At 35.4% G+C, this 16,590-nt stretch overlaps 1 protein-coding gene across 2 annotated transcripts in view; it reads left to right on the top strand.

The window, feature by feature from the left end:
• The first annotated feature begins 288 nt into the window (after positions 1-288).
• LOC144453241 (putative palmitoyltransferase ZDHHC13) overlaps positions 289-16,590 on the top strand; it is a 194,533-nt gene continuing 178,231 nt past the window's right edge. For both annotated transcript variants that reach the window (XM_078144511.1, XM_078144512.1), the window contains exons 1-2: positions 289-546; positions 10,804-10,899. In XM_078144511.1, the coding sequence (XP_078000637.1) occupies positions 517-546; positions 10,804-10,899 (126 nt within the window). In that variant the 5' untranslated portion in view covers positions 289-516. The remainder of the gene's footprint in view (positions 547-10,803; positions 10,900-16,590) is intronic.

Below are 16,590 nucleotides of genomic sequence, written 5' to 3'. Positions count from 1 at the left end.
ATCAAGTATTACCGATCCGGGGACGTATAGTTTCCCTACACAAACCAACTCATAATTTTGAGGGATTCTCAGAGAGCCTTACTCATAATAATGTTTGTTATGTTGTATTTAAAAATTCAAACTCTATAAAAGCATCAAATTCTATGAATATTTAGACCGAAGTAGGATTTCAACGTTAATGCACGATAGATATGCGCAGACAGGCTGCGCAGACGAATGTCCAGACTGTCGGTGGAGTGATGATATAAGAACAAACGCGCGTAACCTCTGACCGGCTGACTAAAAAGATATGACATCACCGATCCAGACATGTACTACTCATTGGGTAATAGTACACACTGTCTTCCCCATGGTATAACGTACGCGTTTGCCGATCACGTGTCCACAACAATATTTCCGGGTTAAACAGTTGACCTAATTTCCAAGGACCCGGTGTGATGATGGTAGCCTGTGTGGTCGTCTTCAAGTTTGTAAGATTTACTGCGTTTTGAACAGGGTCAGGGTGAAGTGGTAAATATGGAACTCAGTCAAGAAAAGAGGCCATGGGTAAGTGTCTTTATGATGTTACGATTTGTATTATGTATAACTATAAACACACACTGCAGGTTTGTTGTGAATGGCGCTGAGAGCGGCAACTCGTGTACAACTTTGTTCAACTTCTAAAACTTATACAGACAGTTTGTACCGTCCATTCCTTTTATGCTAATAAAGTAAGTGTGCAAAATATACGCGGCACACAATACAACGTATCTAGGAGAATATTAGCGTAACGTTAGACCATGAACGTTGGGGAGAGATATCTCCAACGTGTACTGGTACATTTAATACTAGTAGTCATGGCGTGATCGAATGCAGTGGACTTGTACCCGTAGTACTTACAATGGCCTAGATGGACTTAGCTACATTTCAGGGGAGTAAGATTTGTACCTTAGTATCCCATAATATCAGACGTACTTGGCATTGCACTTATTATTGTCATTCACACGTAACATGTCTAACCTCACCTCGTTAGGTCAGTAAATCACCAGTCACGTGAAACTGGGTCATCTGGGGTCAAAGCAGGACACGACTGTTTATTGTGTAACTTTACTTGTGTGATGTTTCACATACATGTATATCGTTCTCGATATCCTCTGCATTTCACAATTTGTAGGAGAGTGTGAATGTCTGAACACGACATGAAAGGATTTACTATGAATAAGCGTGTAGCAGGAATGCAATCATTTTGAAAAGGGCCAATGAAAATTTATCACATGATTTTGTTGTTTTTGGATTGAGTAGTCATAAAGTGCAGCTTAAAATTATCGCTACTTGATGATGTAAAATACTTAGTAGGTATTGAGGTAGTTGCAGGGTAAATAAGTAAGGGATCGGTCAGTTTCTTCGGCCGGGGGATGGGGGTGGGGGTGGATTGGTGGGGGGGGGGGAGTCACCCTGTCTTTGAAATTGGCAGGGGGGTCATGCTGTTTTGAAAATTGTGGATGGGGGGGGGGGTCACCGTGTTTTGGATGGTGATGAAATAAAAAAATCCCTGTCTACAATGACATATAGCCTTGTCTGAAATATGGTACATGTAAATATTTGTTTTTGTCCCTGTTTCTTGCATCAGTTCTTTAATATTACTTGACGTAAGAGGTCAAACATAACTATACGTATACATATACATATATTTAATATTTAGCTACCACACTAGTTACAGAACATGTCATATAAATGCTTGGCTGTTTCACAATTAATGCTTCACTTACATTGTACATGTATATTGCACTTTGGGACAAAGGTGAAATTCAATGTTTTGTTATGGTAATCTTCATAGATAGTTTATAAAAGAAGTTAATCTAAATTATTCTACTTGTCAGTTTGAACTTGTCAGAATGGATTAATACACTTTCTATTTTGGACACTACATGTCATTGACACTACAAATCACCACATCTCATCAGATTCCAGTTTCTATTTTATACACTAAGTATGACCACCTAAATTTCTCTAACATACCGTTGACTTTACTATACATGCAATATTAATGCCTATATACTTCTTTACTTCGATATCTATACTTCCAAACTAGTTAGCAGATTCAGCTGAAAGTTAATGGGGATGCATCAGGGGATGTGTAGATGAAAGTGTATTCACAACATGATGATCCCATCAGTGATATGCAAATTAGGTGTAAAATCTCAATTTGGGTCAAAAACTTATATCTTGAAACTGTATGGTGAACGGTGGGGATGGAGGGGATGGAGGGTTATTCTACAGTTATTGTTGACAACACTGAAATGATGATGCATATTACAAAGAATGTGGATGGGTAGGTATGAGAATAAAGATAAACAAATGTATGCAAATATGCCTAGCAACAAGACCACGCCATAGCAACAGCCAAATACAGTTGTCCTACAATGCCATTGGCGCTACTTTTATTCTTTTAGGGTTCTATAGATAGATATACACACACACACACACAAACACACACACACACACACACACACACACACACACACATATATATATATATATATATACATATATCCATCCATACATCCATACACACATACATACATACACACACACATACATACATACACACATACATACATACACACACACACATACATACATACACACATATATATATATATATATATACATATATCCATCTATACATCCATACACACATACATACATACACACACACACACATACATACATATATACATACATACATGTAAAATGATGTTGTTTCACTTTTTATGATTAACTGTATTTATCCAGTCATATTGTGATGGATGCAGGAGATTACACCACGCTCTACAGACAAGATAACTTTACTTTACTAAGTTACAAACTGTTGCCGTAATAGTACATATAGATATAGTTGTGATGTCATTCAGTAGTGTAACCTGTAAGTAGTTTTTACAGCAGAATTTCCATCTAGCAGTATATCTTTCTCAACAAATATGAACTTTATTGCACTTTGCCGAAATAGTTCCAGGTTGATATACAAAAAGAGTTGTAGTTTGATTTTAGTTTAGTCTATACTGTAATTTATTAATGCATCATATATTCAAACACCACATGTTACATTGACAAATATTCAAGTTGTATTCTTTTTTTAATGTTTCTGACATGAAATTTATCATATGAACCTAATATCTTTAGAGACATGTAATACAAATATTAGAGCTTGGATCTTTTGTTATATGCCTTTGGTGTAAAGATACAATCAGCACTCCGCTACGCATAGTGTTGATTATATCCTTGCATTGAAGGCATATAACCCAATATCAAGACATTAATATTGATATTTACTGCTATGCTATCACCACTCTCTCTGTTACAAATTCTAAAACCATTGTTTTCAGTAGAATGATTACTATGTATCACAGTTTGGATTTTGAAAATCCTAAACTCTTTAACTACATGTACCCACACTCAGCATACTGTTAGTAACTGACAAAAATGTAATTGTGTGTGGTGCCATTCACAGTACTTGTATTATTTACCATGAATCTTATTTTTGAGAAGAATAACATATATCATATAAAGATATAACTACCACAAATGGTCTCAGGGTGTAGCTTGGCTCTTTATCTGTAAACAGGTTTATTAGTTATATTAACTATGGTGTGAGAATGTTTATGTGGATTTAAGTAAAACTAGGGATGGTCTTTGGTTTAATTATTATGCCACTGTACAGAAATGAAGGTGTAACTGATGGACACTGGACTACACCTTCAATGTGATAATTTCTCACAAGATGGAGGCATGGCAGTCTGATAAACTTATCCTAGATAGTCTAAAATCCATATCACTAATATCACATTCTTAATTTTATCTGAGTTTAAAATGAACTATAAAAACTCCAGCAACATTGATTGTGTCTAGTTTTTAGCACAACTGAACTGAGGTTCAGTAGTTCTATAGGGATCGCTTGGCATCTGTCTGTCTGTCTGTCTGTCTGTCTGTCCGTCTGTGTGGATGTGAGTGTAAACAACTTATATAAGTTAAAAACCGCTGAACCGATTGCCATGATATTTGGTGGGTCAGGAATTGAAAGACAAATGAATAAACATTTAAACATGTATGCAAATGTGCCTAGCAACAAGACCACGCCCATAGAAACAGCCAAATAATCAAAACAAGTCTTATACAAATTTCTTTGGGAGATGTAGTGTATTGAAATATCTATTTATAAAGATTAATATCTGTATTTTTCCAGTTCAACAATATGAAATAAACTAAAAAAGTAAATAATTTTTTTCCATGTATTGTGTACTTAAAAGGGGAATGCCACTCCAGGAAATGTAGAAATTTATGTAAACTTTGAGTTGTAGTCAGTCAATTTAAGATTTTACATCACTTAATCTTGGAAAAATAAAAAAGAAAGTTGACCACATTTTCCTTCAAATTTGGAAAAGGATAACAAATTCAAAAACATTTAAAAATTATGAGACCAAAATTTCTCCCAAGGGACTGGTTTTGGTCTAAAATGTGTATATGTACATGTGATCAATACTAATGAGCACGCAATGTTCAACCATTCCATATTTATGAGGATAGGCCATGAGACAATTCATGTCTGTTGACTCTTTGAGCACTGGTTGACGAGAATTATCCACACGATGAGGTATTAAACTCCAAGTTAGTTATAACAGGTTAACATAACTCAAAGTTTGAAGCCTTTACTGAGGGGCCAGCTATCAGATATGAGTAAGCTAGGGAGTCACACACCCATTCTGTGATAGTATGTACATTTGACCGTTTGCCCCAAGAAAACCAGGATTTTTACATGAAATTTGAGCAAAACTTGTAAAATACTGATAAAATAGCAAGAATGCTATGATTTTGGTGTATCGAAAGCAATTTTGAATATTTAATGACGTCATGTGACAGATTTGCATATTTTTGGGATCAGTTTCATTTTGATTTGAAAGATATATGGTTATACCAGGTCATACTTGGTCAGTTTAGACACATGTAATCATGTAATATGATACTTTCACTGTTTGCATATCATACAGATATATCAAATTACCATATGTTTACCATATACATGACCACTAAAAACCAAGACTTTGTGTCCAAATATTTACATATTAGATAATATTTGCAGATCATTAATCCACAGGTTTTTGACATTGAACACCAAAGTGAATGAAAAATCAAGATTTTTTTTAGGTTTACAATGAGACAAATCATGTGTGTTAATAAGGGCTACCAATAAACAATAGATAGTCAATAATTTTTACTTTTTAATTTTAGTTAATTATGTGTAATGTAAGTGATGTAAACTCATACAATGTCTAACTACAACTCAAAGTTTACATAAATGTCTTCATTTCCTGGAGTGGTATTCCCCTTTAATATCCCCAGCCTGAATTAAAGGTGACAAATCAGATTAGATGACAAAATTTAAATATGACATTTCAGGTTTATCAGTATAGAATTACAAGTACAGTACCCAGTTTACTTGTCAGGTGATTGACTACACAACACTTGTTTAACCAATCAGTGTTTGTAATACTATCTTTGTCAAGGTATCATTGAGTTTATATTTATGGCCAATTGACATACAACACTCATTCCACCAATCAATGTTTGTAATACTATCTCTGTTAAGGTACCACTGAGTTCATCTTTATGGCCAATTTTGTAATACCTGTACTGAAAGCTGGATACTCCAGATACGATATCGTCATATATTTGTTGGCCTAGAATCCGGGCAATTTGGGATTTTGAAGTTTGGTTATGGGATATAACCAAAATACACAATCCTTATTTGCCTTGATTCTGTGGCTAAACATTTGTGAGAAAAGCACCTCAAAAGTTGGTGTTTTCAAAATTGCTTGTTGTAACCTCATTAGTCTAACCTGAGCTCTGTACTTCTGACTGCCTAGAATCAAGTGTAAGCAGCAAGTTGTCATAGACTGTTCTACAAAAGTTGATAAATTATTAAAGCTAAACTAGCTACAACTGGAATTATTTTTTGGAACTGTCATTTGATATAATGACATTCATCCTGAAAAGTATGCAATCAACTATCGGTAATTGTATAAATGTGAGTCACAACATAATAAGAGGTAGGAGAATACACAATTTTGATTCGTCAAATAAACAGCCATTCACTGCTATTTGTGTAATGACTGGTAGTTGCTTGCAAAATTCTCACTCTATAAACTACTGTGATACTGTAAGTATAAAAGAATATTATGGTATTCCTTAGTATAGAATACATTAGATAACAGGGTATAGGCTTTGCATATAAATTACTGACCATTAAACAAGTTACAGTCAGTGGTACATACAGGTAACAAAAAATAACCCCCCCCCCCAAAAAAAAAAAAAAAAAAAAAAAAAAAAAAAAAAAAAAAAATTAAAGAAAGAAAAAAGATAGACGTTTCAGACCATGCCCCTTTAACGGTTCCAATCCAGAAAAGTGGTGTTACTGGAGAAATGAATGTATTTTTGTGAACTTTGGATGCACACCAATATTATTAGTTTGCCCATTGAAGACTTAAAAGGAACCAAGAGTCATCATGACTATACAAATTGTCATCTAAAACCAAAAAACTCTCAGGAAATACCATTATTTCACTGAGTGGTGTTCCCCTTTAACTCATTTTTAGCACAACTGAATTGATAAAGTTCAGTAGGGCTGTAGGGATTGCTAAGTATCTGTGTGTGTGTGTGTGTGTGTGTGTGTGTGTGTATGTGTGTGTGTGAGTGAGGATGTGTGGATGTGTGTGTGTGTGAGTGAGAATGTGTGTGTGTGTGTGTGTGTGTGTGTGAACAACTGAAAGTAAAAAACTGCTAGACCAATTGCTTTGATATTTGGTGGTCATGTTACTTCGGTTGACTAGTTAGGAAATTGTTCAAATGAAAATGATCGCATCAGAAATTTTACATTTGGAAATGTGATTTGTTGTATTACAAAATGCTTTGACTTCAGCCTGGAAATGTAAGATTCTTGTTTTATTGATGTAATGAAATCATTAAATCTTTTATGGGCTCTACTTCACACATCAATGTCAATGGCGTAAAGATTAACATCTGTTTAAGGTTGCTTGGCAACACAGGTCTGTTAATATCCAAAAGTGAACTCACATGCTAAAATATTGATACCTCACCCACAGCAACCTCCAATTGATGGCGTATGTGGGGAATATAACAACAGGGTTGTGTAGGCAAATTAAACATTTGGCAGGTGAACACATATATGCTAAAGCTACTACAATGTAGACTATACTCATAGCAACAATGAATTAGTGATATATATATATTGTACAATAACATCATTGGTAAAAGGCAAGTGGATAGATGTGCTGTCATGATGGTTGAATGTTTAGAGTGGCTGGCTAGGAATCTGCAGGTTGCAGGTTGTAGAGTCATGATGGTTGAATGTTTAGAGTGGCTGGCTAGAAATCTGCAGGTTGCAGGTTGTAGAGTCATGATGGTTGAATGTTTAGAGTGGCTGGCTAGAAATCTGCAGGTTGCAGGTTGTAGGGTCATGATGGTTGAATGTTTAGAGTGGCTGGCTAGGAATCTGCAGGTTGTAGGGTTGAGCCCGTTGCTGGCATTTGTTTCTGAATGACTAAAGTTCTTGGGTAAGATTTGAACCACAATTGCGCTTTGGTTAACCTAGCTGTATTAATTGGGGACCTGGTAGGATAGATGTTGAAATGAATGTGAATGCTTTAATCCCATGCACTAATAGAGGCTGCAATGGATTATATGCTATAACGCCATTGTGCTATAATGCCATTGTCACCAATTTATTTAAATACATCTATCCATTTAAAGTCTGTAGGCTTGGTTACCCAGCCTCTTGCCGTTGAACTTAGGATGCACACCAATATTATTAGTTTGTCCATTGAAGACTAAAAAGGAACCAAGAGTCATCGTGACTATACAAATTGTCATCTAAAACCAAAAAACTCTCAGGAAATACAATTATTTCACTGAGTGGTGTTCCCCTTTAACTCATTTTTAGTACAACTGAATTGATAAGGTTCAGTAGTGCTGTAGGGATCGCTAAGTGTCTGTCTCTCTGTGTGTGTGTATTTGTGTGTGTGTGTGTGTGTGTGTGTGTGTGTGTGTGTGTGTGTGAGTGTGTGTGTGTGAGTGTGTGTGTGTGTAAACAACTTAAAGTAAAAAACTGCTAGACCAATTGCTTTAATATTTGGTGGTCATGTTACTTCGATTGTCTAATTGGGAAATTGTTCAAATGAAAATGATCGCATCAGAAATGTGTATTTTACGTTTGAAAATGTGATTTGTTGTATTACAAAATGCTTTGACTTCAACCTGGAAATGTAAGATTCTTGTTTTATTGATGTAATGAAATCATTAAATCTTTTATGGGCTACTTCACATGTCAGTGTCAATGGCGTAAAGATTAACATCTGTTTAAGGTTGCTTGGCAACCTAGGCCTGTTATTTAAATATCCAAAAGTGAACTCACATGCCAAAATATTGATACCTCACCCATAAGCAACCTCCAATTGATGGCGTATGTTGGGAATGTAACAAAAGGGTTGTGTAGGCAAATTAAACATTTGGCAGGTGAACACGTATATGCTAAAGCTACTACAATGTAGACTATACTCATAGCAACAATGAACTAGCGATATATATATATATGTATTTTACAATAACATCATTGGTATAAGGCAAGTGGATAGATGTGCTGTCATGATGGTTGAATGTTTAGAGTGGCTGGCTAGAAATCTGCAGGTTGCAGGTTGTAGAGTCATGATGGTTGAATGTTTAGAGTGGCTGGCTAGGAATCTGCAGGTTGCAGGTTGTAGAGTCATGATGGTTGAATGTTTAGAGTGGCTGGCTAGGAATCTGCAGGTTGCAGGGTTGAGCCCGTTGCTGGCATTTGTTTCTGAATGACTAAAATTCTTGGGTAAGATTTGAACCACAATTGCGCTTTGGTTAACCTAGCTGTATTAATTGGGGACATGGTAGGATAGATGTTGAAATGAATGTGAATGCTTTAATCCCATGCACTTATAGAGGCTGATTGTATGCTCCCCAGGGAGTTGAGGAAGTAAAGGGCCATTGTGCCACTATAGGTCTGTGCCATGGAGTAATAATTGTAAAGCTCTTTGAGGATGTGATTATTATAGATTTGTGCTATAATGCCATTGTCACTAATTTATTTAAGTACATCTATCCATTTAAAGTCTGTAGCCCCTTGCCATTGAGGGAGCTACTCCCCCCTCCCAGCAGGCAGCTACACCCCCCAGCAGGCAGCAACACCACCCAGCAGGCAGCTACAACCCACCAGCAGGCAGCTACAACCCCCCCCCCCCCCCCCCAGCAGGCAGCTACACCCCAGGCAACTACACCCCCTGCCCCAGCAGGCAGCTACACCCCCAGCAGGCAGCTACATCCCCAACCCTGAAACAATAAAGTCTGTAGCTGTGAAATGGTTTGGTGTAGTACAATGACGTCATACATGAATACATATCTTGTAAATATATAAATGTATCTGATGACATGGTCAGATTTAAATTTCCTCAAACTTTGTAAATATGTATAATCATGTAATTCTTTAGTCTGTAAGGTACACCTAGATGGGGCGCCCTCACACATCAGAGGCCAGTGAGGGCGGAACGTCATGTCATATCTCACAGTCTAGTAATTCTTAGAAACCATAACACAGATACATGTGTTAATATTCTAATTTACACAGAGTATATATCAGTTGTCCATCATCAATATAGCTTTTTAATGTTACATGTTTTAGCATTGTGAATGTATTACATAATGATATAACGCACAAGCAGTTCAAAATGTTTTTAGCATTGAGCTTTTGATCTGTCTTGTAGACGATCCTCATCAGAATGATATTCATTGTTACAGCTGACTAATCTGCTGACCATACCGCCACCTAGTGGCCAGCTTTAACTAGATTTTGACAGATTGAAAACTTAATGCTAAAACAACTTTGAACTATTTGTGTCTTATAACCTTTATAAATCATTTGATCTACAAAGCTAATCTAATGATTTGTATCATACCATTACGTAAAGTCTTTCCAGTTTGTTCTGATTTGACAAAATGATATTGATCTCAAATCAAACTGTTCAAATCAACCCTACCTGTGTTTTACAATAATCATATGTTTGAATTGAAGTGACAAAAAAGTTTGTTTTATATGGATTGATATTAATTAAAATAGATTGATATAAATGACATATTAATCATATAATATTACATAATATCATTTGTGTGAATGATAAAATAGGCAGCTACCTTATGTATATTTTTGATATATATATTTAAATGTTGTCTAAAAGGAAATATTAAGATATTATTAAAGTGGCCATATGGATGAGAATTAGGTATTTATTTTGGATTTTTAATTTATAATACAACTTTACTGTGTTTTCCTAATTTAACAAATAATGTGAAATAACATATTATAAATACCAAAACCTTGTTTGTAACTCATTTGATTACAAAAAGATGAAAAAAGATGAAAAAAGTGTAAACACTTTGTTATTTTTTTGCATAATAACAAACATTTTAGACATATTTTATTGATTTTCAATTTACAGAGTTACAAACAAGGAATTGGTAGATATTATTTCACATTATTTTTTTTTTCAATTAGAAAATACGGTAAAGTTGTTGTATAAATTAAAAATTCAAAATAAATACCTAATCCTCATTAATTTGGTCACTTTAACACTGGGTTTGCAGTAAGCATATTTTTAATGTAATTTTGACATGATTTTGTGAAACTGGTGTAAATTAGTCTAATCATTGTATATGTTTGTTTTATATTAGGATCTCATTGATGCTGTTAAGAGTGGAGATATAGAGAAGGTTAAATTCTACTTGGATAATGGTTATGATGTCAATTATAAAGATGAATCAGATTGGGTAAGTGTATACTTAGTACATAAATCAGATCATTGCCTATAAATGAATCATTGGTAAGTGTATCAATAAGTAGTTCATTGCTAATAATAAAACAATATTTTAGTTACAAAACAACATTGATTGCAGAGTGGTTGACATAAAGATAAGATGATTACAATGGAATATTGACAACAATAGCTAAACAGGCACTAACGTTAAAAATGTTTGCAATTATCAGTTTTGATAGAAAACTACAACTTTTTGTGTGAAACGTGTTACCCAAGTCGATGAAATTATTTATATATATAGTTATATCTGACAAGTCGTTACAAATTTAGTCTATGCATTAGGTGATACCACATCTAAGGAAAGACTTTAAACTACATTAAGCTAAAAATGAAACAAAATAAAACATGTCATGGTAAGACATTGAAATGAAAACAAAACACACTTGTGATCCAGTTAAAAATAATGTTTTTGTCCAAAAGATATTGCCTACTTTAAACAATAAAGAACAAAAGTGAAACAGAAGTACAGTAACAAGTATTCTATAATGTGAGATATTTTGTTGGCGGAATATGTAACTTGGAATTTGTCATAGATGTGCTATTGACAAATCACCGTTATTAATTGACAGATGTCATTGACTGAGCCATGTGCATTAGCAATTGTGTGACAATCTACAACAAACAAATCAAATTGTCATACCTTATAGTGCATATTGAATGTCAACATTTTAAATGTACGATCGGTTCTCTTATACGTAATCTTGGCTGACATTCAAATTATGGTGAAAATTCTGGTCATGAGATCACTATAATACACATGATCAGTATCCCAAAGGACAGAGATGCTGTGTCTTTGTTTTTAGCACAACTGACTGAGGTTCAGTAGTGCTAGCGCCATGGAGAAATGTGTGTGTGTGTGTGTGTGTGTGTGTGTGTGTGTGCGTGCGTGCGTGCGTGCGTGTGTGTGTGTGTGTGTGTAAATGACAAAGTCAAAAACCGTCAAACCGATCGGCTTGATATTTGGTGGGGACACTACTTAGGGTGTCTAGATGAAAAATTCCTCAAATGAAAACGATAGCATCAGAGATGTTTTTTTTTTTTTTTTTTAAAACATGATTTATTGTGTTAAAAGATGCTTTGACTCGGCCGAGAAATGAAAGATTCTTGTTTTATTGATGAAATGAAACCATTAAATCTTTTATGGACTACTTCACATCTCAATGTCAAAGGCATCAAGATTAACCTCAGTTTGACGTTGCTTGGAAACCTGTTTAGCACAACTGGGCTGAAGGTTCAGTAGTGCTTTAGGCATGTCTGTCTGTGTGTGTGTGTGTGTGTGTGGGGGGGGGGGATGTGTGTGTGTGTGTAAATAACTTAAAGTAAAAAACTGCTGGACCGATTGCTTTAAATTAATATTTGGTGGTCATGTTACTTTGGGTGTCTAGTTGGGAATTTTGAAAATTGATAGCATCAGAGATGTGTGTTTTAGGTAAAAAAAAAAAATTGTTTTTGGTCAAAAAACTTAAACTTCAAAACTACCGTGGAGATTGGCCTGAAAGTTTTTGGAAACATTCTTAGGGGTGAGTAAATTAAGGTTTGTTCATGACATGATGATTCCCTTAGTAATATACAAATTAGGGCTAAAAATGTGTCTTTTTGGTCAAAAACCTATCATTCCAAAACTATTGAGGGGATTGGGCTGAAATTTAACAAGGATGCATCTGTTGGTGTATAGATGAAGAAATATCAAGCATATAATGATCTCCTCAGTAATATGCAAATTAAGTGTAAACATGTGAATTTTGGTCAAATATGTATATCTCAAAAAGTACTTGGTCAATGAGACTGAAACTTGGTGAAATGTTTCTAGAAGTGTTATTCCACAGATTTTCTTCAAAATATTTTGACACAATTGGCCTTAGCAATCATGACCAATCCCTTAACAACAACCAAATGGCAGTATATTTTGGTCAAACAATATCATCTGGTAGGAAAGTGAGTAATCATTCAAAAAATGTATCCAAATTTGCCTAGCAACATGACCACGCCCATAGCAACAGCCAAATGATCACGTATATTGCAAAGATAGCAACATGGTTGAATAGGCATCTGGATAGTCATTCAGCAAATGAACACCTATTGTTAGCAAGGACAAACATATGGATAAACGTTTTTGGAAAACTGCAGTTGTGCTACAATGCCATTGGCGGTATTTTTTAAAATTTTAGTGACACTACAGTGACTAAAACACAAGCAATCTTGTAGAACGAGAACAAATACTATGAACCTGTCACAATGATCTCTAACTTAACACTACACCATGAGTTTTTCAAATCTTCCTATCATCATTTTTCTGCTTCTGTATTTTGTTATAAACAAAACAAATTTGATATCTGTCCATTTCCTATGACTTAGAACAGGGTACTTTTGTTTACATTCTTGACATTCTCATTTTCCTGGAACTTTCTGGAGACTGATATCTACTGCGAAATGTTGTAAAGCAGCAGCCTTCTCATTATCTGGCCACTTCTTTCTTTTTTATGTGCCTGAAATTAAATTACAATAAAAAGTTCTTGTTGATGTTTTACAGCCAAATCTTTCTAAATATGTGTTGAAAATATAATTTAGGTTCCAGAAACTTTTCATGAAGTGTGATTGTCTCTCCTAAATTAATAGCATTGTTAAGAGTCCGTTGTTACTCACATGACTTGCAAACTGGGAAGGGGCAACACATTTGCTGATCAGAGAATTGGAAAACCCCATACCAATGATACTTTTAAATTCCTATATTGGAAACTAAGGGCGTGGTAAATATAACCTATTGTACATAATTTGAGGCAGTCAATTTGATATAAAAAGCATAATTAAGCCTGTACCAGCTACATCTAGGATTTTCTTTTTTCTTCAAATAACCAGAGATATATTCACTAAAAATTTGTCAGTTAATTATATTATGAAAAAGATATTGTATGTGTTAATTAGTAGTCAATATTATCTGTAGGTAGTGTAGTGTTCAGTTTAAATCTTGAGCGAAAACTGGGTTTTGTCTGTCATCATGTACACTATACTAGTTGTAACTGGATTATCATTTTGCAATCAGATAACCACAATATATTCACAGTAAACTGTAACAAGTCTTCAGTCTTTCTCAAATTCTGACAAGCATGAATCAACAACACCACTTGGATTCCCTCCATGTACATTGTCATAGTCATGTATGGTCATTCTCTCCACTTTCCTACTTCTCTGTCTATTAAACATGATTAGCTGTGAGAGGGTACATCTGCAAAGTTGCAACCAACTCTTGTTATTTGGATTAAACTTTAATTCCTCTTTAGTATTTTACCAACTATCTCCATATGGCTGTGGTGTGCTTTGACATCATCTACAAGTGGTAACAACATTGGCTTATTCCTTTTCCGTTCATTGATTGTTTTCTGCGCATTGCAACTTATGTCTTCAGACCACTTCAAGGTGCAAAGTCGCAGAAACTGTCTGGCTCTGGTTAAAAGACCATCATCTCCTGTTTTAATGGCATTGCTTTGTAAAATGGCTGCACATTTCTGAGGAATGTTTCCTAGTTTTGTGGCCAGAATAGGAATCTTAAAAGAGGAATCCATTGTATCATATCCAGCTAGACTTTGTACAGCTGCAACAAGCAAATCAAACTTGTGTGGATGAATACAATCTGTGAAAGATGTCACTTCTCCTTTACTGATCTTTCTCATTGAGATGACAAATTTACCCAATTCTCATAGCTTTTGACTGATATAGTAGTGACGTTCCGCTCCTTGTTTCTTGTATAAGCTTGCAACTTGCTGCAATATCACAGTTGATCACTTCATACAACTCTAGCAATTTCATCCTGGTTCATCTTTGGTAGCACATTGTCCATCAAACCTTGATTTGCTGCTTGACAAATTGGTAACAAATGTACTGACCTTCCCTGTGCTCTGTTTTTTGATGATCCATATATTGTAGGTTTTAAATCACAAGACCTTTGGTGTTTTCAAAGATCACCTCTGATAAAATACCCCAAGCAAAATTCACATGGTAAATAGTCTTCCACCTTTACTGCATGTGTTGGATGTTTGCATGGTATGAGGACCCCCCCCCCCAGCCTCTTGCAATACCCTGAGGTTATGAGCGTGATTACCTTTGATCAAAAGTTTCTTTAATAGAAGGCTTCATTCTTTGCTACCTGTAGGAAAACTGAATGAATCAGACACTTCGGATTCATTGCTATGATTTTGTTTCAAATGGCATGGTAGTTTTCCATAGTCCTTTAGGCAATAAACACAGTACTGATGTTTATCCCACTTTTTTTTCCCAGCATTGTTTGCAGTTAAAACTTTGATATGCTTTCTTTTTCTTGATGGGCTGGATGATGATGATATATTGGAACTCTGAATTGTTTTTACACAATGTGAGGACTTGGTTGCTGCCCTATCAACATGTCTCTTACTGGCAACTTGTTGTGCATTTTGGCCAATAACAATATTTTTCTTCATGGCAGCCCTCTTGGTTGATGTTGTCAATTGTATATCATTGCCTATCTCTGAACTATCAGGCACTATAATGTTATCTGGTATTGGTGTACATTCTGAACTTGAATCAGTTTATTGATCTGAATCACTACAATCAGTTAAGTCAACTCTGTCTGGGGAAGGCATGTAGTCTGTGTACTGATTGGTAGTTAGGTGTCTATCAACTGTGTACTGATTGGTAGTTAGGTGTCTATCAACTGTGTACTGATTGGTAGTTAGGTGTCTTTCAACTGTGTACTGATTGGTAGTTAGGTGTCTATCAACTGTGTACTGATTGGTAGTTAGGTGTCTTTCAACTGTGTACTGATTGGTTGTTCAGTGTCTTTCAACTGTGTACTGATTGGTAGTTAGGTGTCTATCAACTGTGTACTGATTGGTTGTTCAGTGTCTATTAACTGTGTACTGATTGGTAGTTAGGTGTCTATCAACTGTGTACTGATTGGTAGTTAGGTGTCTATCAACTGTGTACTGATTGGTTGCTCAGTGTCTATCAACTCTGTACTGATTGGTAGTTAGGTGTCTATCAACTGTGTACTGATTGGTAGTTAGGTGTCTTTCAACTGTGTACTGATTGGTAGTTAGGTGTCTATCAACTGTGTACTGATTGGTTGTTCAGTGTCTATCAACTGTGTACTGATTGGTTGTTCAGTGTCTATCAACTGTGTACTGATTGGTAGTTAGGTGTCTATCAACTGTGTACTGATTGGTTGTTCAGTGTCTTTCAACTGTGTACTGATTGGTAGTTCGATATCTATCAACTGTGTACTGATTGGTTGTTCAGTGTCTATCAACTGTGTACTGATTGGTAGTTAGGTGTCTATCAACTGTGTACTGATTGGTAGTTCAGTGTCTTTCAACTGTGTACTGATTGGTAGTTCAGTGTCTTTCAACTGTGTACTGATTGGTTGTTCAGTGTCTATCAACTGTGTACTGATTGGTTGTTCAGTGTCTTTCAACTGTGTACTGATTGGTAGTTAGGTGTCTATCAACTGTGTACTGATTGGTAGTTAGGTGTCTTTCAACTGTGTACTGATTGGTTGTTCAGTGTCTTTCAACTGTGTACTGATTGGTAGTTAGGTGTCTATCAACTGTGTACTGATTGGTTGTTCAGTGTCTATCAACTGTGTACTGATTGGTAGTTAGGTGTCTATCAACTG

Source organism: Glandiceps talaboti (genome assembly GCF_964340395.1).
Source record: "Glandiceps talaboti chromosome 19 unlocalized genomic scaffold, keGlaTala1.1 keGlaTala1_19_unloc_1, whole genome shotgun sequence".
Lineage (NCBI taxonomy): Eukaryota > Metazoa > Hemichordata > Enteropneusta > Spengelidae > Glandiceps > Glandiceps talaboti.
This window is presented reverse-complemented; position numbering and strand designations above follow the sequence as displayed.